We start from the raw sequence: 25,059 nt of genomic DNA, 5'->3' as shown, positions 1-25,059 counted from the left end.
GTCTTCCTGCAGTCTCGGCGTAGAAACTTCTGTTCTCCGGCCGGCACCGAGACCGCTCCGCTGCAAGCACGTGCACAGCTCCTGGAAGACGCGGGGCTGGTGTAAACGATTAGTGCCGCGAGCACGGTGACCTTTTCTTCCTTCTTTCCTCTTTTTGTCCCCTTCCCCAAAGCGCTGACACGTGCCAACACCCTCTGGAGGGGGTGTTCACGCGCTGCCTCTTCTACGTCACAATCTCTATCTCTCTCTCTCTCTCTGCACTCGCTGATCACGTGCGTGTGTGTGGCGACCACTGAGGCGACGAACATAAGCGCCGCGGTACACAGGCGTGCGCGTTCTCTGTCAGTTGGCGAACAGGCTATGTGGGGGCTTTTTCGTCCCAGTGGCTACGTTGGTCCACGGGATTCTCAATACTACGCTGAGGTGTTGCGGCCCGTCCTCGGACTTTCGGATTCAACAGGTAGGGCGGAAGCAGAAGCACTTCGTGTCGTCTGTTCCTTTCTGAACTTTTTACCGTTTGGGGGGGTCTGTTTGGCTCCGAACTGCGTGTGACCCTGCGCGGCTACATTTACGAGCTCCCTTGATTGCCTCGTAACGCCTTCTGTTTAGGTCGTCAGGAGCACGGTATAGGCCGGTGTCTTTGACTTCTGTAGAAATGCAGCATTTCGGCTTGCAGAAGTCTGGCCTGCTTAATCGCAATGTTCAGAAGGATCGAATGACAGCAACGTACTCTCAAGGCTGTGCAACTGCGCGTCCTCATTCACATTGTCAGGCCTGAGTCGTCTGACAACGTCGCGACATTGCGAGTGTGTTCCATGCTCTGAGATGCAGAAATGTGTTGGAAGTGCAGTCCGGCGCTACACAGTCAAAAGTACCCACACATAATTTTTGTTTTAAATCGCCTGGGGCAGATAGCCTACAATTGCAGTCATTGATTGAAATTATATTCTAAAGTTTGACGTGCCAATCCACGATACGATTACGAGGCCCGCCGGAGCGGAGGACTCCACATTTATTTGAACTGCCCGGTGTTCTTTAACGTGCGCCCGGGTGTTCTTTAACATGCACCCGATGCACGGCAGAGGGGTCCTTTCTTTCCGCCTCTCGGCCCCATCGATACGCGGCCGGAATTAGATGTCGCGCCCTCGGGCTCAGCGGCGCAACAGCAAAGCCGCTACGCCACCAATGCGGGTCTGTATACTTATTGAGATAACTGCTCGAAGCGCCGGTCGCTGATCGCACGAGAAATTGAAATGCGTAATGGACTAGTAAGAAGCAATCGCTAATGAACTTTTGAATAAATTACTTTACGGCACAGTTTACGAATCGTAGCCGTCGAGTTAGCAAGGGATGTATCTACGGGGAACGAATTCGAATGATCGCACGGCTTTCAACATATTCGCCGTGAAATTTGCGGTAAATCCACTGTTCGTCTTAATCTTTTAAAACGAACCACCATTTCATGCACTGAAGCCCGAAAGTAATTGGAACACCCACGTGTGTGTTTCACCGCACACTTTGAGAACGAAGATCTCGAAACTGGCGTCATCCTGAAAAATTCGTTTCTTCCGAACTCACCGGCTACAGTTCGTAAATAGCAATGTGTGCCATTAAACTAATCAAACATTCATTAGCGATAGTGTAAATATTAATTTAGATTTCTCGTGGAAGTACATATGTCCGACTTATCGGGCATTCTCTATCCATTCGGTGTGTATACTCTGCTTGATCTGAGGAATTGTATGAAACGTTTTAAACATGTTCTGTCAAGTGACTTGGCACACGGAATAGAGTCCCTTGAAAACCTTTGGGATAATCTTCCTCCGCAGTGGTGCGCCAGAAATTCGGGGCCGCCCCAACGACCAGAGTTTCATTAACACAAACCCAATAGTCGAATCGCGTCTGCTTGTCGAGCCGTAATCCGGTCGTCAGATTCACGCAAACCCCCAGCGCGTCTGTTTGACGGAGCGCCGGGGACAGTTGGCTTCAGACCGACTGGGAAGAGTGTATATATCACTGATTGGCTCGACCCGTTCGGAGAAATGCGCGCGAGAGGGGTTCAGTCAGCGTCTGTCAACCCTGCTTCTAAATCGACCCTTTCGTGTCTAGTTCGTGCAGACGAAGCTCATGTGCCGCCAAAAGTCGATTGCCTTCAACGCTTGGGTCATCGTGCAATCCGAGGAGGTGTGCGTTGTTGCGTACTCCAGGGTAGCGTACCGTACTGCTGCCGAGAAGTAGCGACGCCTGCCTATCGAAGCTCGACCGACATTACTTATTGGGTAGCGTGGTGTTGAATCCGGGGCGAAGGTCGGGTGAATGACCTCTCCGGCGTCGTGGGGTCCGGCCAGTAGAGGGTAAGGGCATGACGTATCACCCACGGTGCCACGACCATGAGAGGTGAAGGGGATGAGGTAGCACCCACGGTGCCACGACCATGTAGAGGGTAAGGGGGGACGATCTGTCGCCCGTGGGCTCCGGCCCAGAGGGTAGGGTGAATGACCTGTCGCCACGTGGTGTCAGACGCCAACCCTAACAGCGTGTGTGTCCGACGCCTTGTAGTTGCCAGGCTGCAAAACAACGACATCAGGAGGACATGCACGGCGCGAGTAGAGCTCGAAGCACACAGTGAAGAAGGACGATCGAATGATTCGATTCGGCAACGCATCCACCCAGCTTTCCAGTGACACGTTCGTGGCCTGCTTTGTGGCCCTCTGGCTGCGTGGAGTTCACGTGAAGGGTTTGCGACCAGTGCTTAAATGCTATTAGTTTTTGGCTATTTGGTTCGAGAATTCACTATTTGAAAATTTCCAGTTGAGCAGACGCCCAGTTGTGGATCGTCGGCGTTACACTGCACGCATACCAACATACGTAAAGCATCATCATCATCATCATCATCCTATCGATGTCCACTGCAGGACGAAGGCCTCTCCCTTCGATCTCCAGTTACGCCTGTTGTGCGCCAACCGATTCCAACTAGCGCCCGCGAATTTCCTAATTTCATCGCTCCGCCTAAACTTCTGTCGTCCTCGATTGCGTTTCCCTTCTCTTGGTACCCATTATATGTCCGTCAACCAAAGGACCCGGCAGGATTCCGTAAAGGCTACTCAACAATAGACCATATTCACACTATCAATCAGGTGATAGAAAAATGTGCGGAATATAACCAACCTTTATATATAGCTTTCATTGATTACGAGAAAGCGTTTGATTCAGCTGAAACCTCAGCAGTCATGGAGGCATTGCGCAATCAGGGTGTAGACGAGCCGTATGTAAAAATACTGAAAAATATCTATAGCGGCTCCACAGCCACCGTAGTCCTCCATAAAGAAAGCAACAAAATCCCAATAAAGAAAGGCGTCAGGCAGGGAGATACGATCTCTCCAATGCTATTCACAGCGTGTTTACAGGAGGTATTCAGAGACCTGGATTGGGAAGAATTGGGGATAAGAGTTAATGGAGAATACCTTAGTAACTTGCGATTCGCTGATGATATTGCGTTGCTTAGTAACTCAGGGGACCAACTGCAATGCATGCTCACTGACCTGGAGAGGCAAAGCCGAAGGGTGGGTCTAAAAATTAATCTGCAGAAAACTAAAGTAATGTTTAACAGTCTCGGAAGAGAACAGCAGTTTACAATAGGTAGTGAGGCACTGGAAGTGGTAAGGGAATACGTCTACTTAGGACAGGTAGTGACTGCGGATCCGGATCATGAGACTGAAATAATCAGAAGAATAAGAATGGGCTGGGATGCGTTTGGCAGGCGGCATTCTCAGATCATGAACAGCAGATTGCCATTATCCCTCAAGAGAAAAGTTTATAACAGCTGTGTCTTACCAGTACTCGAAAAGGGTTCGAAAAGGGTTACGAAAAGGGTTCTACTTAAATTGAGGACTACGCAACGAGCTATGGAAAGAAGAGTGATAGGTGTAACGTTAAGGGATAAGAAAAGGGCAGATTGGGTGAGGGAACAAACGCGAGTTAATGATATCTTAGTTGAAATCAATAATAAGAAATGGGCGTGGGCAGGACACGTAATGAGGAGGGAAGATAACCGATGGTCATTAAGAGTTACGGAATGGATTCCAAGGGAAGGGAAGCGTAGCAGAGGGCGGCAGAAAGTTAGGTGGGTGGATGAGATTAAGAAGTTTGCAGGGACAACATGGCCACAATTAGTACATGACCGGGGTAGTTGGAGAAGTATGGGAGAGGCCTTTGCCCTGCAGTGGGCATAACCAGGCTGATGATGATGATGTGACCCTAATGGTCCAAGGGGTCACCTAACCTGCGATATACATGTCCTGCCCAGCTCCATTTTTTCTCTTGGGGTCAATTAGAATATCGTCTATACCCGTTTGCTCTCTGATCCCCCCCCCCCCCCCCCAAATCGCTCTCTTACTGTCTCTTAACGTTATGCCTAGCAGTCTTCGTTCCATCGCTCTTTGCGCGGTCCTACTTTTTATTAGATTCCACGCAAACTTTATGTTCTAGTTTGCATTCCATTCGAATGTCGTTTTTCACGAAATTCTTGTGTAATTTAGTTCAAAAATGTCCCCTGTTTTAACGCCCCTTTGTAACGAGGATCCCAGAGTTCAAGCACCGAGAAGACGTCAGTTTAGATAAGAAAGCAAACGCAAGTGTGCGAACAGGCGTCTCTTTCGAGCCCAGCAGGGGCAAATTAGGTTCAATCTCGCGCGCTTGCCCCTCAAGCTACGCGCGCGCGCACACACACACACACACACACACACACACACACACACACACACACACACACACACACACACACACACACACACACACACACACACACACACACACACACACACACACACACACACACACACAAAAGGACAATACAGGTTGAATGCCCCTTTCTTTGTGTGGTCTCGAGGGCACCCCTTCCAAAGCGTTTCGACGAGGATACGCGTTGTCGCCAACCCAAAACTTTCTCGTGACGTTTGGGAGCCAGCTCAGCTGCGTCTCCGGGAGCGACGAACGACAGACTTCTTTTAACAAGTGTTAAGTGGGGGTTGAGTCGCTAGCGGTGAGAGTGACAAGTTCTTGCTACAAGTTCTTTTGATGTCGATGGCAGGTCGAAAGGATGGGGGGGGGGGGGGGGTGTCGGGAGCTGCGGCGGACTCTTTTGCTTCTTGACGGAGACTGCAGTCCATTTGGGGGGATTGACTGGTTTCGGTTTCAAGGACCGAAAATGGTAGGCGTGCAAGATTTAGTGCAAGAAAGAGTCGTTCTAGGTTCTGAGAAAATTTAGTTTACCGTGTGAGAGAGGAAAGGCAGACGTTTGACCGGTTGACGACCCTGCAGAGTCTTCGATCCGTTCACCACGTGCGGGGCCCTTGGCCACGTTTACACGAATCGGACAGTAGCGTGTCGCATCCACCCCCTCGCTTACAAATGCGAAACACATTTCAGGTGATTTGCATTCCGACAGCGATTGGTGGGGAGCACAGGGCGGCAGTCGTCTCTCTCCCTGAAAAGCAACACGCTAGCGCTTTCGTGCACCGCTCGAGACGGCTTGACCCCCTCTCCTGTCGCATCAATGCGATTCGCCATCCTACCGCTTCACCGCCGCTTACACGAATGTGATGCGCCAGAAAAGCGATGCAGTGCCCCACTGCATCGCATTCATGTAAAACGCAGCAGATTGTAACAGCAAAGCTAGTGGAATCTCTCAAGGCGTTGTGTGCCACCGAATGACCTAGAAGTAGCACTTCTGTTTTATTATCTTTGTTCGGTGATATATTCGTACCTGTGAGATTTCGTGTCTCTGAATTCATACAGATGCGCTCGAAAAAATGTTTTTTTTTCTTCTTTTAAATGGGATTTTAGGTGCCCAAACCACGACCCGATTATGAGGCACACCGTAGTGGGGGACTCCGGAAATTTGGACAATCTGGGTTTTAACGCGCACCTGAATCTATAAAAGTACACGGGTGTTTTCGTATTTCGCCCCCCACCGAAATGCGGCCGCCGTGGCTGGGATTCGATTCCGCGGCTGGTGAAAAGAAAAAAAAGTTTCAAAAACGAAATTGTAGTGATCCATCTTTTACCGTTCTTGTTACAGGGTAAATGCGCCGGTAGCGACCTATTAGCCGCCATGGAAGCATTCTTGTAGAATAGCTCATATCTTACCTTTATTTTAGAGGAAATTCATATCTATCAGAAAAGAGAATAAATGCAAGGCGACACTTCTGATTAAAAAAAATTAAAAAAAGAAAAAAAGAATGAACACGAATGTCAGTTTTATTTGTTTATCCGATACAAACGCAAGAAAGTCTTGAACATGACACGCACATGCGTGAGACGGATGCATCACAGCTGAAACAGCTCCACCTTCGGTTAGCAGATCAAGCTCGTAGTCCACATTACGAGCAACAACGCCTGGTACTCTTTCACGTACAATCAGTGCTTAAAAAGTTAAAAACGCATATGTGAGAACAGATTCAAGACACACAAAACAATTCAAATGCAAGGAAAATGGGTCGCTCCGGCGTCGCGTTAATACTTCAAGTTGCTGGAGTGTACTGGGACGAGGCCGTCCGTATTCCTAGCCAATCATTTTCGAAAGCAGGGACTTCGATTTCCCTCTTCAAAATCGAAAGGCAAATGCAGGCCGGAAGGTCAAGTTGCCATGTAGCCCCCCCCCCCCCAAAAAAAAAAAACAAAAAAACATGCAGACTGCGTCGACTAACGGTGGACCATATACACAGCGTCAGCTACATCTGCCTGCTTTCCTTTTCACTACCTATGGTCCCCCGGAAGCTGACTCGCTCAATGTGTTCTGATCTTCTTCAGGGTCAGTAAATCTAAAACTTCAGGGTAATCAGTAGCTGCAGCACTATTGAAATTAACACCACAGGGCTACTGCTACGATCGACCGGGAATGCGGGCCTGTACAGCACACCCCTTGGCCTTCTGTACACATAATCCGTCGACGACACGGCGTGTAGTGTGAGAGCGCCCGAAGAGGTAGTAAAAAATGTAAGCGTAGCCTTCGAGATCCGGTGGCTCACGCCATTGGATCTCGGATGCCATGTTACAGGGAAAGACGATGACTAGGGCGCCTCAGTCTCCGAGCTCCATGTCGACCACTTCGTCGAGGAACGGCTTGAGCATGGGCAGGAACACGCGCTCGGCGGCGCGCAGGTCGTAGCCGCTGTCCACGTACACGGCGCCGGCCACGGACTGGAAGAAGTTCTGGATGAAGCAGCGTCGCCTCTCCACGCTGCTCAGCTGCTTCAGGGTCTGCGGGGGGGGGGGGGGGGGGCGGGGCGTGTGCACGGGAGAGACACATACGAGGAAGCGTTACCGCAGTGAACGTTTCATCCATTCGTGCGTTCATTCAATCGTACCACATATTCCACGCATTGGCAGCACAAATCAGTAGTCGTGCACACGTAAGCGAAGGTCAATTAAGGCCGGCAAACGTAGAACAAACTGAGCTGCGAGGTGCGGGGCCTTCACAGTTGGGGGCATGAGCGATGCCGCCCAGTGGAGGTCTTCAGATTAATCTCCCCCGACCTGCTCGGGTTCCTCCCACGTGCACCCAATGCGCGAGAGTCTCTTTCTGCATTCAGTTCCCACGGGAATCAGACCACCGAGGTAGGGAATCGATCCCTCGACCACGTGCTCTGCTGTGCAACGTCATGACAACAGCAGCCTAAACGCGTAAATGTCATTAGAGTGTTTTAAGATACGAGGACGCAAACGTTTTCCGCAGGCGAGCTGGTTAATGGGCCTAAGCGAGATCGTTTCTGAAGCACCGAAATCTCTCTCGTCCAATTATCTAAGGCTCTCAATTAACGCCTTCGGGTGCCAATTCATTCCCTTCGTCGAAAATTGAGTTTCACCATATTTTTTGCATCGACAGGATGACGAAAAGAGTGCAAGAATTTTTCTATTTTCAATTGAGCTTTGTCAAGTTTGCAGAATACGGACTCCCACGCGAGAATTACCCACAGGAACGTCAGATACAAGATTAGCCATTTCCTGTCTAGCACGCACGGAAAGAACCGATCCCGCAACCTGACAAATTATGCCTGACGTAGAACATTGTCAACAACGAAGGAAGTGAACCCACTACATGAAAACATACTGACGCGGAGAATAGATACCCGGCCGTCTACATTCCAATTTGTTTGAGTCGGACACCTTACACTCTTCTAAACAAATTACCCCCTTTCGGTCGTATCTTGCCACACAACGATAATTGTCACATATCTTGTCCGCATTTCCTTTAACGGTGCGAGCCCGATACTTCCAAGTCACGAACGGCATGCGCGTTATCAGCACGACATGGCATTCTCGACAGGAAAGCAGCGAGCCCAGCGTTTTCAAGAAAGGAAACGCAGCAAGACAGACGACGATTATTGTTGTGTGGCAAATATACACCTCAAAGGGTGTACATACATTTGTTTACACTCTAAGAACAGTTTACACCCTTTGGCTTGCCCCTTCTGCCACACAAAAATAATCGTCATCTGCCTTGATGCGTTTCCTTTCTTTATCGCTGCGAGCCCAGAACTTTCCAGTAACGAATGGCACGCGCGTTATCAGCATAGAACAGTTTACACCCTTTGGAGTGCCCCTTCTGATAACGCGCGTGCCGTTCGTCACTGGAAAGTTCCGGGCTTGCAGCGACAAAGAAAGGAAACGCATCAAGGCAGATGACGATTATTCTTGTGTGGCAGAAGGGGCAAGCCAAAGGGTGTAAACTGTTCTTAGAGTGTAAGAGCCTACACATATCGTTCAAACTCGCAGAACAGGCGGTGTCCGCAGTGCTTAAAGATGTATACCACTAAATCGCGTTCATCAATGCTGTTGATTTTGGTGTGCTATCTTAGGGTACACGATTGTGCACACAAGCCTAAATAAGCGAAGGTTCACAAAAGTGGACAAAAGTTCATAAAAAGTTCATTGGACAGCAGTGAGCACCTTCCAACGATGGAAAAGTGTAAATATGTCTCCTTAATAATATAATATTTGGGGTTTTACGTGCCAAAACCACTTTCTGATTATGAGGCACGCCGTAGTGGAGGACTCCGGAAATTTTGACCACCTGGGGTTCTTTAACGTGCGCCTAAATCTAAGCACACGGGTGTTTTCGCATTTCGCCCCCATCGAAATGCAGCCGCCGTGGCCGGGATTCGATCCCGCGACCTCGTGCTCAGCAGCCCAACACCATAGCCACTGAGCAACCACGGCGGGTATTTGTCTCCTTAAGAGCTTCGGCCTCAAAACTTTTTGACCAGAGGGCCAGATTGGCGTTCAGTGACGATGAGGATGGGCCACACGACAAAGAATTAAATATTAGCGAAAATAAACTCCTGAACGCTAATAACAGTACTGGGCGTAGACTAAAACATTATTCTAGTTACTCGACGTACTTTCTTCAGCTAAATTTTTATTTTGATTTACTGCGTTGGCCCTCTAGCATAGTCGAGAAAACAAGCGAAATATATTTTTTTAAGGTTAGAATTTCGCTTTTACGGCGAGGTCGATATCGATTTTAAAGAATATAAAACATCCCTGGAGCAAGCTTTGAGGGCTTTTTCTGCGCCCAGAACGGCCTAAAAAATAAAAAAAAATTGGAAATCCGTTTCGTCAAGATGTTTTGCCGCAAACTTCAAGAAAGGAATGCTTGGCCTTAATTTTCCTTCACTATATAGTAAACAACCCTGTAGTAAAAAACGGGGTTCTGAAAGAACACTTTACCAGCCTTAAATATCCATGTTTAAGGGGAAAGTAAAAATACGCTGAATTAATCTAGACTAGTGAAGTTGAATACTTTTTAAAAAAACCTCCAATTTCCTTAATTTCTCCGAAATAATGCAAGCCAAACCTAAATTCGTTTTTTATTTGCGCACTGAAACATAACGTCAGTACGTCACCTTGGCGTCACGGATTTCAAAGTACTTTTTCGTATTTCAGCAGCTGCACCGCCGTAAACGTTCTCGAAACCTTCGGTGTTTAAACTTCTTTCGAATAAAATGTACGGCATCTTAAACAGAGGGGAAAAAATTAGCGAGGCACGTCGTAGTCGGGGGACTACATGGATTTAATTCAGGTCGCCCGGGTTTCCTTAACATGCACCTAAACTCTAATATACACGACCTTTCTTTGCATTTCGCCCTCGTCGGAATACGGCCGGGAGTGAATCCGCCTCCTCAAGCTTCGGTAGCGCAACGCCATATTATAACCATGCACCATGGCAAGCTATACCGCGGAGGGGTTATCGGTCGGTAAAATCCACGTGTTCGATATAAAGAAAATTTTGGAGGACGCTTAAGCTTCGCCTTTAAGAGTGGAACGCGAGAGCGTTCAAAGAACCCTTTACTGCTTTTCATGCTTCCCGGCAACTGCAGCTTATGTAACCGTAACGTTCACCGGGAAACACTGGTTGCGAACGCTATGCGCGAAGGCGAGCTTTCTGGTAGAAACGCGGCCTCTTGCGTGGCTCGATATCCCGTTATTGTTTCGCACTTCTAATATTTCCGTCTGAAAAGAGCTTACATAAAGGACATGCGCTGCCGGTGTTTTATTTTCACTGCATTTGTTCGTGGTCTGCCGTTCTCAGAATTTGGAGGAATAACTTTGTAAAGAATGAAAGACAAGGTACGAGCAACTTTGGTGGTAGATAAGTGGTCGGGTATGCGTGGTTTGGAATTTCAGTTCGAAATTCCTTTTTTTCCGAAGCGACGTCCAACGCCGATGCGCGACGCCGGATTTTTGTGACACGGGCTCCTTAAGAGGAAGCTTTAGCTCGGGCCCAACTCCGACGCGGCCTATTCAAATACATGTAAAACGCAAAAACGTTTTTATGAGATAACCCCTGGATCAATTTTGATGAAATTTGTTGCATTTGAAAGAGGAAGTTAAATTCTAGTGACTGTTGGAAGCGGAATTTCGATTTAGGGATTGAATTTTCTTAAAACGATTTTCAAATATTTGACCGTTTGAAAAAAATAGAAGCACGAAGTTTACAAATTCATAGCTCTGCATCAAAAACTGATATCGCAGTTTTGTAAACGGCATCCATTAGATCATTCAAAGCGGACAAATTCAATAGGTCATTTTACATCTTACGTGAATTTGTTACTTTGGTTATAACGGTTTTGCAAAAGTTATATTTCCCTATGATGAAATTTTTTTATATTCATGTGTAAGATATCCGTTTTGTCCGCTTTAGATTTACTTTTAGATGCCATTCACAGAATTGTAGTATCGTTTTTAGCGGTTGAGTTACAGAGTTGTAAACTTGATAGTTTCGTTTTTTGAAAATTTTCGATTTTTGCCAATTTTTAATAAAAAATTGACGACCTAACTCAAAAATTCGAAACCAACAGTCACTAGATTTTAAGTTTGTCTTTTAAATGCAACAAACCTCGTCAAATTTGGTGCAGTGGTTGCCGAGAAAAACGAATTCTCCTTTTACATGTATTTAGATAGGAGCACTTGAGCTAAAGCCCGGGTTCGGCTGTTATCAGGCGGTTAACCCCACCTGAACGTCTTTCACGTTCTTGATGTACTCGTTGAGGTGCTCCCAGTCCCGGCGGTCGTCGATGAACACGGCCTCGTGGAACCCGTTGCGCACCGCGAGCAGCGCGTACGCCTCCTGGCACTCCACCAGGGCGCGCCTCTGCGCCAGCTGCTCCTTGGTCTTGACGGCGCAGTGCTCGAGCAGGTACTGCGAGATGAGGAACTTGAGCACGTAGTCGCCCACGTAGTCGAGCGGGTCGCAGAAGGTCTTGTTGTTGGGACGCTTGCTCTGCTTGTACGTGCGGTGCAGCAGCGCCCGGAGCAACGTGCCTGCGGCGGAGGGGAGGAAGATGAGCGACGTCACGGTGGCAAGAGGTATAACTCGGCCCGAAAACTTTTCCGTTCACATCACATCACCGCGTCACTTTATTTCCTTCAAAGACCGCTTTCGGGGTTGTTACACAAGGGGTGGGGTTTTCACAAAATGCAGGCGTCTACAGCGGTCGAAAATGTCGATGGGCAGGCTGTGGCTAACGGTGAACCGAGAGTTCTTAGGAGTACTTCTCGTTGGGCTAGTAGGTGAAACACGGTCGAATGCAATCACCCGAGAGAAGTGACCGCGAGGAGAATGGCCACGGTGGTACCTTCATTTTCAACGCCCAGCAAACGTAATTCGGAGGGTGTGGGCTCGGTCCCCATCTGGTGGCATGCTAGCTCTTCGTCCACTTTCGCTTCCCTTTACCTGGTTGTTTATACATTTAAATTAAACCACTGATTTCCCCTTTGACCTCTCTGGCCTCACTGTATTGTAGCGAAGTGACGCAGCCGTGAGATATCAGACGCATCAACTCACCAGGGACACGGAAGAAGAATGGGGATGAGCTCTGGTAGGGAAAGTCCAAATCCGCAGGTACGACGACGAGAGTAACATTTAAATAACTAGGTTTATTCACTTGGCATCTGCCGTAAGTTTAAACTGTACAAAAATATTTACAAACAAAACGATGTCATACCCGTCGTCGTCGGCCTGCCTGACCGGCCTGGTCTCCCCTGGTGAAGTTGCGCCGTGTCTGCTGCGGTCTACTTGCTCACCCTAAAACTACCCCAAACTATTCCTTAAATAAGTTTCCCCAGCATCCAAGAGACACTTTTCTCCACCAATGGGCTACTTCGTTACTCCGACCAATCAGGCAAGCCGACATCATCCAATAAGCGGCAGAGTTCAAGGGGTCAAGAAATGGTCGCGTCAACACTCCGTACACAAAAGCACTCTGACCATAACTAATTGGCCTTTGACAGCCGAGCGTGAGAAGACGACGCGACATGTGCAGGTGTGACGTCAGGTGCGGCGGGGGCGGCGGCCGCGCGGCAAGGACCCCACAATATTCCCCGAAAGACAGCAAAGAAGGCCGCGTTACATTGTCTTCGCGACACCTCCCCCCTACGAAAAAGAGTGTCCCACTCGTTACAAATCATTACTACAAAATAAAACATGGCTCAAGAAGTTAAACGCGCACATTAGGGATTCATATAAAGAACTGAAGTATCCGTAAGGAAGATTTAGCATCACGTAAAACAAAACAAACAAGTTTTGACAAAATGGAAACAAAATGCACAAGACAAGAAACAAAGTTCATTCGCGCGCGCTACACAATAAAATTAACAATGAAGGTTATACGCTTGCGTTGTGATACACATCAGTGTCCGTGTCGTAAGCAGTAATAGTTCTCGGATCGGCCTCGTTGTGGAATGTCTTCCAGTCAGAGTAAAGTTCAGTCCCATCGTCCGAGTCTTCTACGACGCGCACTCTTTCACAAGTCTCTGTCTTGTACACACAATCACTACGCGAACCGCACTCGCGCACACAACCATTCAAATCGCACTCGCGCACAGCACCACTTGGATCACACACTTCCTCTCGATGTCCGTCAACAGACTCGTCGTCCGCGTCGTCATTATCCGAGCACTGTCGGACGTGGCACGGTTTTAAGCGCGCAACATTAACAACGTCGCGTTTTTTGCCAGTTCTATCCACTACCTCCCAGTTGTTCTCGCCGATTCGCCTAACAAGACGGAAAGGCCCGTGGTACCGGTGAAGGAGTTTTGTTGTCTTTCCCCGAGCTCTGAAGGGAGTCCACAAATACACCAAGTCCCCCGCATGGTAGACTGCACTACGTCGTTTAGCGTCGTAACTACGTTTGTTCTTTACTTGCTGACGCCTTTCCCGTTCGGTCACTAGCTCGCGAGCACGCTGCAGCCGGAGGGCCACTTTCCTGGCGTCCAGGGTGCAGTCGAAACCGCGTTCCGCGCCTAGTGCTACATCTATAGGAAGTGTGGGCTCATGTCCGTGAAGAAGAAAGAATGGGGTGAACCCGGTGGTCTCGTGGGTAGAAGAATTGTATGCAAAAAGCACGTACGGAAGAAATTCGTCCCAGTCGCGATGGTGCGAAGAAACGTACATGCTGAGCATATCGGCCAACGTGCGGTTGAAGCGCTCGCACAAGCCGTTCGCTTGAGGATGGTACGCTGTAGTAGTGGCATGCTCGCTACCTACAAGTCGGAAAATTTCTTCAGTCAGGTTGGCGACAAAATGCTGCCCCCGATCTGTTATCACTTTTTCTGGTGCCCCATGGCGTAAGACAATTTGCTCGACGAAGGCTTTAGCAGCTTCTGCAGCAGTGGCCGCTGTACACGCGACAGCCTCGACCCATTTCGTGTGGTAGTCAGTAACCACGAGGATGTAGCGGTTTCCTGCTTTGCTTTTAGTGAAAGGGCCAAGAAAATCCATGCCCACTTGTTGGAAAGGGCGACCTGCAGGTGGGATCGGCTGGAGAAAACCGGTCGGCTTTCCGGGTGGTAGCTTTCGCGTCTGACAGTCAGGGCAGGAGAGGACATACTTGGTGACGTGGCAAAACATCTTTGGCCAGAAATAGCGGCTGCGAATTTTCTCCCATGTGCGCTTGACACCGAGGTGGCCTGCCGTGATGTCGTCATGGCAGTGCCTCAGAACCTCCGATCTCAAACATTTGGGGACAACGAGTGCTGCGCGATCTTCCTGAAAGCCTTTCGCTCTTCTGTACAATACACCGTCGACCAGCCGAAAGCTCCGTGCCGTTCTTTTCGTTTTTCTGACAACGGGCGTACTCGGCTGCTCTAGGTGCTGTATGATTTCTTGCATCCAGGAATCCTCTCTCTGCCTTTCCCCGATGTCCACATGATCCAGCGCGAGCAACGGTAATGGGTTTTCTTCGCTTGCTGGTGCGGGATCATGAGGAATGCGGGAAAGCGTGTCCGCATTTCCATTCTTCAGGCCAGGGCGATGTCGCAACGTTATGTCGAACTCCTGAAGCAACAGAGACCATCTCATAAGGCGACCATTCGGATTTCTCACTTTCATTAGCCAGGCCAGGCTAGCTTGGTCGGTCACGACTGTGAACTTAGACCCAAAAATGTACGGACGAAACTGTCCGCACGCGTACACGACAGCGAGACATTCTTTCTCAGTTGTGCTGTAGTTCATCTCAGCCTTATTAAGGTGTCGGCTAGCATAGGCAATTACTTTCTCTTCGGATCCGATTTTCTGAACTAGTACAGCACCAATTCCATAATCACAGGCATCAGTGTGCACCTCTATCGGCTTCCCGGGCTCAAACTGACGCAAAATGGGCGCCGTGATCAGCTTCTCTTTGAGGGATTGCATAGCCGCTTCGCAAGCTGCATCCCAGACGAAAGGGACATCCTTTCTAGTGAGGTTAGTGAGCGGCCGAGAAATACGAGAAAAATCCTTGATAAATCGCCGATAGTAATTGCAGATTCCGAGAAAGCTCTGTACACCTTTCTTGTTTTTTGGTGGGGAAAACTTTTCAATCGCGGCCACTTTGTCTGGGTCCGGTCGGATGTTCTCGCCAGTGAGAATGTGACCAAGGTACTTAATCTCCTGTCGCGCAAAGCTGCACTTTTCCGGCTTCAGCCGCAAGTTCGCCGCGTCCAAGGCCGAGAATACGCTTTTCAAATCTTGCAAATGAGCGGTCATGTCCTTAGAGAAAATTACAATGTCGTCCAAGTAAGCCAAGCATACTTTCCAAAGCAGACCACTGAGTACTTTGTTAATCATTCTCTGAAACGTGGCCGGGGCGTTACACAGACCAAAGGGAACAACATTGAACTCATACAAGCCGGGCCCACAGGCAAACGCGGTCTTCGGCTTATCTTCCTCCTTGATTTTCACTTGCCAATAGCCCGATGTAAGATCAAGTGTTGTGAAGTATTTTGAGCCCTGTAGCACGTCGAGAATGTCATCGATTCGCGGCAGTGGATGTACATCTTTCTTCGTAACTTCATTCACCCTTCGAAAGTCGACACAAAAACGCCATGACCCGTTCGGCTTTTTTACGAGGACGACAGGTGATGACCAGGGACTGCGAGATTCCCTTATTATCCCATCGCGCAGCATTTCCTCTACTTGCTTCTCAATCAGGTTCCTTTCAAAAGGGGAGTGACGGTAGGGATGCTGATGAATTGGTCGAGAATCGCCTGTGTCGATAACGTGTTCTGCCATAGACGTCTGCTGAATGGGGTTGTTATCGCCAGTGAATAGGTGGCGGAAGTTGTCAATGAGCGAAAGCAACTCAGCCCTTTCACCTGGACGTAAGTGGTCTCCAGTCTCCACGTCAAAATCCCGAGAGTCTTGCGTGTCTTCGGGGGCGATGACTGCCATTTGTGAATTGTGGATAGAAGTAGCCCATCCAAGCTTTGTTCCGCTGAGCAAATTTACTGGCGACATGGTGGGATTAGCGATCCGAATCACACCTGTCCCATGCACGACCTTGGTCACGGTACGAGCAACGTGAAGTCCGCTTTTGAGCGTGCTGTTCGGTTCGATGAGATGGACTCCGTCCCTTGCGACATTTACTTGGACAGCGATTTCAGTGCGAGGTTCAATGCGAATATGCTCGTGGCACCGCGCACTGAGTGCATCATTGTGTGCCAGGGTGCTCGAATTTACATGCAACCGAAAAGTTTCACCGTTGAGTTGGAGCTCACTCTTGGAGAAATCTATTAAAAGACGCACTGCTCGACAAAACGGGAGACCACCTAATAGCTCGTAGGGACAGTCCTTCACAATCAAAAACTTCTCGCGAACAGTTGTGGAGTCGAAATCAAGAGTTATTTCAGTTTCACCTTGGGGGGAGAGCAAGCTTCCGCCGATTCCTCTGATAAAGACATCTTTTCTTGATTTTGATGAAGCACATATTTTTTCAGCGAAATGCGACGAGATGACATTTACCGAGGAGCCAGTATCAATTACGAGTTTTGTGTCGGTACCATTTGCTCGTATCGGTACTGTTAAAAGCTGACTATCTGACATAGTGCATACGGGACGGCCGGACTGGCTCCCTAGGCCCGGCCGTTCTCGTTTCCCGAAGGGTTGGGTTGCCCACCCTGATTATTATTGGGCCCTCTCTGTTGGTTTCTGTCATCTCGAAACCGCGTCCAGCATTGGTGCGCGACGTGACCGATGCGACGGCATAGCTGGCAGCATCGTGGACGCCCGTCGTCGGCACGGGAATTTCTTGCCGGCCAAGGCACCGGAGGACGGCGTACGTCTTCTTCCATAGCCTTCAGGCGGTCCGATAATGTGGCTATAGAGTCCGCGATCGCCCTTAAGTCCCTATCGCGGTCGGTGGCCTCTCGCGGGCGAAGATGTTCTGCCGCAGCGCAGGTAGCGAGACATGCCGGAGGCGGCTGCACTGTTGCTCCAGCGGGTGTCACTCCGGCGGCAGGTGCCGAGGCGAATGGGTAGCATGACTGCCGGCCGGCAGAGAAATGGGTGCCGGTCACTTCTATCAAAAAAGCTGCCCAATCAATTCGGCGTAAAATTTCGAGGAAAGCAGAGCAGCTGTCCGGGTTTGCAATGAGAATTTTTTCCAGCACGTCCGGACGCAATCCGCGCATGAGGTGCCGCATCCGCTCCTCTTCCGTCATAGATGGATTGGCTCTGGCGCACAGCTGCACAACGTCATAATAATAATCTTCGTGAGATTCTGATGGCAGCTGCGTTCGGTTTTGGAGCCGCAAATATGCGATCTCAACTGAGTGGCGACTTGTAAAAGACGTTTTTAAGAGCGTCGTCCACTCTTTCCATGTATTAGGGGCACCCGTTAAAATTTGCGTGGTGTGCCACTTTTTGCATTGCCCTCTAATGCCAAATATAAAAATTTTACTTTCGTCCCTTCATCCCAGTTGTTGAGGGAGGTTACGTGTTCGTAGAAAAGCAGCCACTCGGATATTGACTCTTCGGGCGTGCCTCTAAAGACTGGCGGTCCGATGAAAGGTTCCGCTTGAGGGATGGACATGGTAGCGAGGACAGTAGGGGGTTCGGTCATGGTCGAGCTGTTAGAGCTAGGTTCTTCGGGTTTGTTGCCACGGCCGATGATATTAGTGCGTGGCCTTCGGTACCCAGCACACTCCACCACTTTGTAGCGAAGTGACGCAGCCGTGAGATATCAGACGCATCAACTCACCAGGGACACGGAAGAAGAATGGGGATGAGCTCTGGTAGGGAAAGTCCAAATCCGCAGGTACGACGACGAGAGTAACATTTAAATAACTAGGTTTATTCACTTGGCATCTGCCGTAAGTTTAAACTGTACAAAAATATTTACAAACAAAACGATGTCATACCCGTCGTCGTCGGCCTGCCTGACCGGCCTGGTCTCCCCTGGTGAAGTTGCGCCGTGTCTGCTGCGGTCTACTTGCTCACCCTAAAACTACCCCAAACTATTCCTTAAATAAGTTTCCCCAGCATCCAAGAGACACTTTTCTCCACCAATGGGCTACTTCGTTACTCCGACCAATCAGGCAAGCCGACATCATCCAATAAGCGGCAGAGTTCAAGGGGTCAAGAAATGGTCGCGTCAACACTCCGTACACAAAAGCACTCTGACCATAACTAATTGGCCTTTGACAGCCGAGCGTGAGAAGACGACGCGACATGTGCAGGTGTGACGTCAGGTGCGGCGGGGGCGGCGGCCGCGCGGCAAGGACCCCACAATATTCCCCGAAAGACAGCAAAGAAGGCCGCGTTACATTGTCTTCGCGACAGTATGTTCGTGACTAACAGAAATCGATCACCATCCCCTTCCTCTCCTCGATGACAGCTATTCGAAGAGGGGAGCAAATTTGTCTGTCGTTTGTGCATACGTGTCGATTCGCCCTCCTTTTCTGATGGAAGGAAGGCTTTAGTGCGCAAGCGAGGCTCTGCGACTGCGAGAGTTGTGAAACTTCACAAAAAACGTTCAGCACTGTCACGGAACATGCAGTCGCTCTGCTCATTGTCTGGAATTCGTCCCAAGAAATGTTACCTGCCATAAATCGCGCGCGCACGCATGCACGCACGCACGCGCACACACACACACACACACACACACACACACACACACACACACACACACACACACACACACACACACACACACTTGTAAAAGTAGTGTTATATACTGGCAGCGCGAAAGCGGGCACGAGACTCATAAAAGAGGAGGACCACATGGGCCCACCAGTGTCCTGCATGGTTAATTCTCTCTCTCTCTTTTCGTGTCACTTGTGCAGTAACCCTGAATCACATATTAGGCAGTTTTAGCGGAGCGTTAGCGTATACCGGCTGCTATACGACTTCGCATGCTCAACTCAACTCTTCGTCTTGAACTCGTAGCCTCCGAGCCTTTCCTTGACGAACTTGTCCGGGTACTCCATCTGCAGCTTCAGCACTAGCTCGGTCTTCAGCACGAAGTGCGGGTGGGTCGCCCCTTCGGTCGAACCTGGTCACAGAGAGGGAGAGAGAGTACTGCAGCGTGCCGCTCAGAGAAAAGCATTAAGCACAGCCCAAAACAGCGATGGAACGAAGATTGCTAGGTATAAGGTTAAGAGACAGAAAGAGGCCGGTTTGGATCAGAGAGCAAACGGGTATAGACGATATTCTAATTGACTTCAAGAGAAAAAAATTGCGCTGAGCATGTCATGTAATGCGCCGGTTAGATAACCGTTGGGCAGAATGGGTACCAAGAGAAGGGAAACGCAGTCGAGGACGGCAGAAGACTAGGTGGAGCGATGAAATTAGGAAATTCGCGAGCGCTAGTTGGAATCGGTCGGCGCAGGACAGGGGTAATTGGAGATCGCAGGGAGAGGCCTTCGTCCTGCAGTGGACATATAACAGGCTGATGATGATGATGATGAAAACAGCGGTAATTTGTCCGATGCGGGTCGCTTGACGATAACGGCGGCCAAGTCAAAGGTGCAACGATGACTATAAGGTCGACAGGGGCGACTACACGGTGATGATGACTAATTAAGGAGAACCGTACAAAGGTGACGATAACGACGACAGCGTAGACGACGATGACAATGCTGCAACAAGGGCGATACCAGACACGCCGCAACAACTCTTGTACCCGGAATGGAATCCCAGATGAAAAGTTTTTTTTTCTTCTGGTGACCTGTGTTTGTTATGAGGATAGACATAATGACGACACCATTGCGACACGCCAAGAAAGTTGGCTACAGCCACCGTAAGTTGGCTAAGCAGCCAGATCCTTTCCCAAGTACACGGGAACACCGATACTTCTTTGATCGGCATCCACACGGGCAATTTTGATTACCTTTGTTGCTATCGAAAGAAATGAAAAAAATCTGGAAACTGTCGGAGACAGATTTTTCATTCAGGCTACCAGTTTGCCTGACAATACTTTAGGAAAATCGACCAAATTACAAAAAAAAAATTAGGTGTACTGTTTAGAAGCGTAAGAACAATGTCACATTTATGCCGACTGCAGGTATTGGGGCATCTAAAGCGAACAAAATTGTAGTTAAATTTATTTTTTGATCATTTGTGTAGTTTCTTGCAGTTTTTGTAAGAAGAGTTGACGTCCTAAATCAAGATTCCGCCTCTCGCAATCGGGAGAAGTTCGCTTTTTTTCTGTCAGATCTAACAAATTTATTTTGATCCGGTTCAACGGTTGTCTAACACGGGACCAGACTCTACGTTTCACACATGTATACTTGATAGGATACTCGGAGTTAAGGCTGAAATAAAGCTTTCTCTTAATATCGCCCGTAAAGAAGAAACGATCCATGTGCCTCAACAACGAAGGGATGATGATGATTCATTGACATTCCCTTTGAAGCGCGGCGGTGTCAAACAGTCGCCTAGCTTGCTTGAGTTAATAAGGTATATTATACACTCCTTTCATTCTAGTATTTTTTATGTACATCGCCTTATTCTTTTTTCTCTACCTAAAACCTTCTCTATCTCCCTTCTACCGCTACTTATGCCAGTAACGGATCCGGTCGTATCAATCTCTTCGCTGCTTTTTGTTTCCCCAACAATACTCTAAACGTCTCTTGCTTATCTCGAATGCCCATCCGTTGATGCTGTTTAAGGAACGACAAGTTTAGAGAAGGACACCTTTTCCGTTTCAAGGAAGAAGTTTCCAGGAGGATGGATGCTTGATGTGACCAACAATAGCGGAACAAGAAATGTCGCTCCGAAGCCGACGTTCCGACAATAGTCGCTGCCCTGACGGAAGACATCGTCCCCCTTATCGAAACATTGGCTACAGCTACATATTGGTTGGAATGCTGCTACGTATTCTACGTATTCGGGCGCTTCTCAGACATCGGCTTTTAAGCAAATAAGCATGGTGATGATATACACGCTACCAATTTGAAGCGTTCACGGACGCTTTGCAAGCTTCGAGCAGACACGTTCGGAGTCGTAGTATACCGCATTTTATTGGATTTAAGCATCCCCCATTGCATTTCCTTACCTTTCTTAGTTGATCTTCACTCAAACTTACCGTTCTCAGACAGCCTACTCGCCGCTGATGAGCCAGTCGCTGCCTTCGGCGCTTCTTTCAAAGGAGTACTTGTAACCTGCGCGAAAAAAAAAGGAGGAAGGGGGACATCTATGAAGCATTATCTTTTCAACAGTTCAATTCGCGTGCTGCTAGCATTTCCCATGCTGTCATCCGTTATTAGTTACAATATACTGGCCTTCCCCTTGTCCCCCAGTGCTGCATATATTTGGACTACACTACGACCATGTGTCTTAGTCCAAAGGTCCGATACCGTCGCACTTGTGCATGCGAAGACTTATTGAAACCGATACTCTTCGCTTGTCGGGAGGGTTAATTAGAACAATTAATTAGAGCCAGTGAGCGCATCTCTGTTCCGCATCATAAAGCAATAAATCAGGACATAGAACCTGTGCATATAACGTCGGCTTATAGCTATCTCTAAAGCACACAGGAGAGCGCGTGGAATTCAACTGCTTTGACTTGCTAAAATTTCTTACACTTGTGCCCCCCCTCTCCCCCCACTCATGGCGCATCCTCCACAAGTGGGAATGCGCCACTGCTACACAAGGGGTATAGAATGCTTAATTATATTTAGACATGTGTTCTCTGTGCGTACACGTCGTCACCATTTATATATCGCCTCGTTACTCCCGACATCGCAGCGTCCACACCTCACGCTTTCGACGTTCGCATTTCTGCATAGGCTATGAACGGTGTACTGCCTAAACACAGCAAACTGGAATAGCAAAGCAATGCCCTCTTTCCTGTAGAGGAAGGCTAATATCTTGGATCAAAATCTGAAGAGGATGTGTGCAATTTTATCTCCCCTCTGCACACACACACACACACTGCTGCTCGGTGTAAAAAGTACAGGTTAAGAAACATGCGAGACATTATTTCTATGAACGTGAAATGTAAAAATATGTTTTCCCCATAAACCTCCGATGACACAAGATAAACGAAGAAATAGCGTCTAGAAAGACACTTGTTGTCCTCTTCGCGGAGCGCGGTCGTAATAGGCCGACAGCTCTGATCATAACGCGTCAAACTAGCTCGCAGGCTTGTATAACCTGTACTTGACAGAATTTAAAAAAAAGGGTGAACGCTAAGTGCGTGTGGGCGGAGACCTGAGAGAGAGCGGCTTTGAAGGCAGATTTGTATCAAGAGCAAACGGGGCTCACCTTTTTGGTGGACTCGTGTCCTTCCAATTCGTCAAGGATGTCCGCCATGTCGACAAATCCGTCGGCGTTCTCCATCGTGAGGAAAGTGTCTCGTCTAAGGAAAAAAGAATATAGCACACGAATAAAAAAAAAAGCTTCGAAAGCTGGGCAGACCTGCAGATCAGGGCGCCATTTGCATTGGTTGGACTAAAGCGCGTGTAGCCCTCAGTGAACGGGGTACAACAAAAATATGAATTTCGATTAAGTAAAAACACCGACAGCATTAAAGAAAAGATAGGCCGGGAGGGAGGGGGAGGGCTGTCAGAATGATTTACAACAATCATCAAGCGCGGTCGTGAACGAGGTGAAGTTGTGAGGCGAGATCCGTAGGTGCCTAGCGAGCGCTTTAGCTGTGTTCTAAAAGAAGTCTTTTCAAAAGTTTCAAGAGTTTTCATGAGCGGTTCAACGCGCTTCCCGTAATCCGGTCAGGCCTCCTAACGATGCACAATATATTAGGGAGCCTTTGAAATCAGGGACCCAAAAATCACACGAGAAGCTATCGGCCAAACGTGCCCAAAATAACGTGAAATGAGCACAAAAAGATCTCAAGTGAACTTTTTGGTAGCGCGCAAGCGGCAGTGCTCCCACTACAGGCTCCATTCATCCGCAGCACAAAGCATACGCCTGGGGAATCGACGTACCGAGGTTGCTTTCTCCCTCGTGCTCTTGGGATATTGTTCGGGCTGCCGGCTGAGTTGTTATTTCCGTACACTGCTCGGTTCTCGTATTGCTCTCCTGCTAGCCGAGACGACCGACGTCTGCAACACGATGACCTCACTGCTCGCGGACACACGGCTTTGGAAGCAGGGTGAACGAAACAGGCGCGACTGTATACACACCGGGGCGAGCGGTGTCTCCACACCACGGCCGAAAGCCGAGTACCACAACGTAACTGAATGCTACAGGAAATCGCGGAGAGGGAACGCATGTGCCATTCGAGAGCACCTGCGCGGTACGGCGAAAGCGGCCACAGCTTGGAGCTGTAACAGAAACCTGAAAGTGTTGCACTTTTTTGGGGGGGGCGCGGCTGTGCACTACCTCCGGGATCGGCCCACGCGAGAGGCCGCGTTTCTACCCGAAACCTCGCTTTCGTGTGTAGCGTTCGCCGCCAGCGTTTATCGGTAAACTTTACGGTTACATAAGCTGCAGTTGCCGCGAAGCGTGAGAAGCAGTCAGGGATCATTGAGTACTATCGCGTTTCAGTCTTAAAAGGTGAAGCTTGAGCGTCCTCCAGTTTATTTTATTGCTGCTTAAGCCGGGTTCGGTTTTGGCACTGGGGAAGTGGAAGAGTCATGACGTACGTTGGCTAGCTCCACTCTCGCAATAGGCGTTGTCAAAAACAAGGAGTACATGGCGTGTTTCCAGCTCTGCGGTTGCTTCCGGGGCGTGTAGTCAGCAAAAGCATGGCCTTAGAGATTGGCTTCTGTTAATCGGTGGGGGCCGTCGCTGGAGGTGGATTTCGACGCCATCTATACATGCTGCTGCTGGCACAGGCGACAGCTGCCAGTAGCGCGGGTAGCACGCTTTGGTACTTTTTTTTTTCTTTATGAGCAATGTCATCATACCTAGCTTTATAACTTACGCGCTCAATGCTGTCAGCCGGCATGTCTTGAGGAGGAAGGAAAGGGGGGGGGGGGAGGTTGGATCCGTCAAACATCACAGGTCGTTGATGATGAGGCCGTTGATGATGACGGAGGCCGTTGATGATGATAAGGATTTTATTTGTATCGGGAGAGGACTGCAGTGCGAGAACAGGGTCTGAACTTTTGATGATTTATATGTCTCACTATAATATGCTTCATAAAGATGCAACTCAAGAACATACAGTAAAGCTAAGCTGGCGCAAACACGCGAATATAGCAAATTAAGACAGCAGCACCCGCCATATTCCGTCCCCACGATGAGCATGCAACACGAGACTCGAGACCCCCTGGCATTTCAAAGCTATAAAGACTTTCTGTCATGGAGTGTAGATACGGTAATCACATAAATTTATTAGCGTTTATTAAATGCCTTTAAAATTAGAACATACACCACTGGTTATGTCGAACGCGATGCAAACATTATGACAATAGAGAAGAAAAACTCGAGTGATAAATAAACCACGCCACACTAACCTACGTTATTAATATAAATATAATGTATATGTCCAGGTTTCCAGGAAAATTCATATGGCCACGTAATATACTTGCACGTGCTTTCGTCTTTAACTTCCATCAGCGACCACAACGTAATCTTCAACAATTAACTTAGTTGTGACGTCGCTGCGCGATACGCATAGTCACGCCTCAGTGAAGCGCTAGAAAACTTCGAGCAGATTTGGTGTTCTCTACGAACCTGGAAGGTAGGTATTCTCAGAATTTATTTTATAAAATTCTGTGTGGCCGTAAACAGCCTCTGAAGACGTTCAGAGAGAGAGAGAGAGAGAGAGAGAGAGAAGCCGCATGCAACGCACGTATACATAACTCCATCTATAATAATGCACAACAGAGGTT

General features: G+C 48.7%; 1 protein-coding gene across 2 annotated transcripts in view; it reads right to left on the bottom strand.

The window, feature by feature from the left end:
• Positions 1-6,240: 6,240 nt before the first annotated feature.
• The window catches only part of LOC142557069 (ribonuclease 3-like), a 30,639-nt gene continuing 11,820 nt past the window's right edge, over positions 6,241-25,059 (bottom strand). For both annotated transcript variants that reach the window (XM_075668637.1, XM_075668636.1), the window contains exons 2-6: positions 22,526-22,619; positions 21,345-21,420; positions 19,185-19,310; positions 11,516-11,823; positions 6,241-7,260 (exon numbers count right to left, since the gene is read on the bottom strand). In XM_075668637.1, coding sequence (XP_075524752.1) covers positions 7,081-7,260; positions 11,516-11,823; positions 19,185-19,310; positions 21,345-21,420; positions 22,526-22,600 — 765 coding nt within the window. In that variant the 5' untranslated portion in view covers positions 22,601-22,619 and the 3' untranslated portion in view covers positions 6,241-7,080. The remainder of the gene's footprint in view (positions 7,261-11,515; positions 11,824-19,184; positions 19,311-21,344; positions 21,421-22,525; positions 22,620-25,059) is intronic.

The sequence above is a fragment of the Dermacentor variabilis genome, chromosome 9 (assembly GCF_050947875.1).
Source record: "Dermacentor variabilis isolate Ectoservices chromosome 9, ASM5094787v1, whole genome shotgun sequence".
Classification (NCBI taxonomy): Eukaryota; Metazoa; Arthropoda; class Arachnida; order Ixodida; family Ixodidae; genus Dermacentor; species Dermacentor variabilis.
Note: the sequence above shows the minus strand (reverse complement) of the source record. Positions and strands in the feature narration are given on the sequence as shown.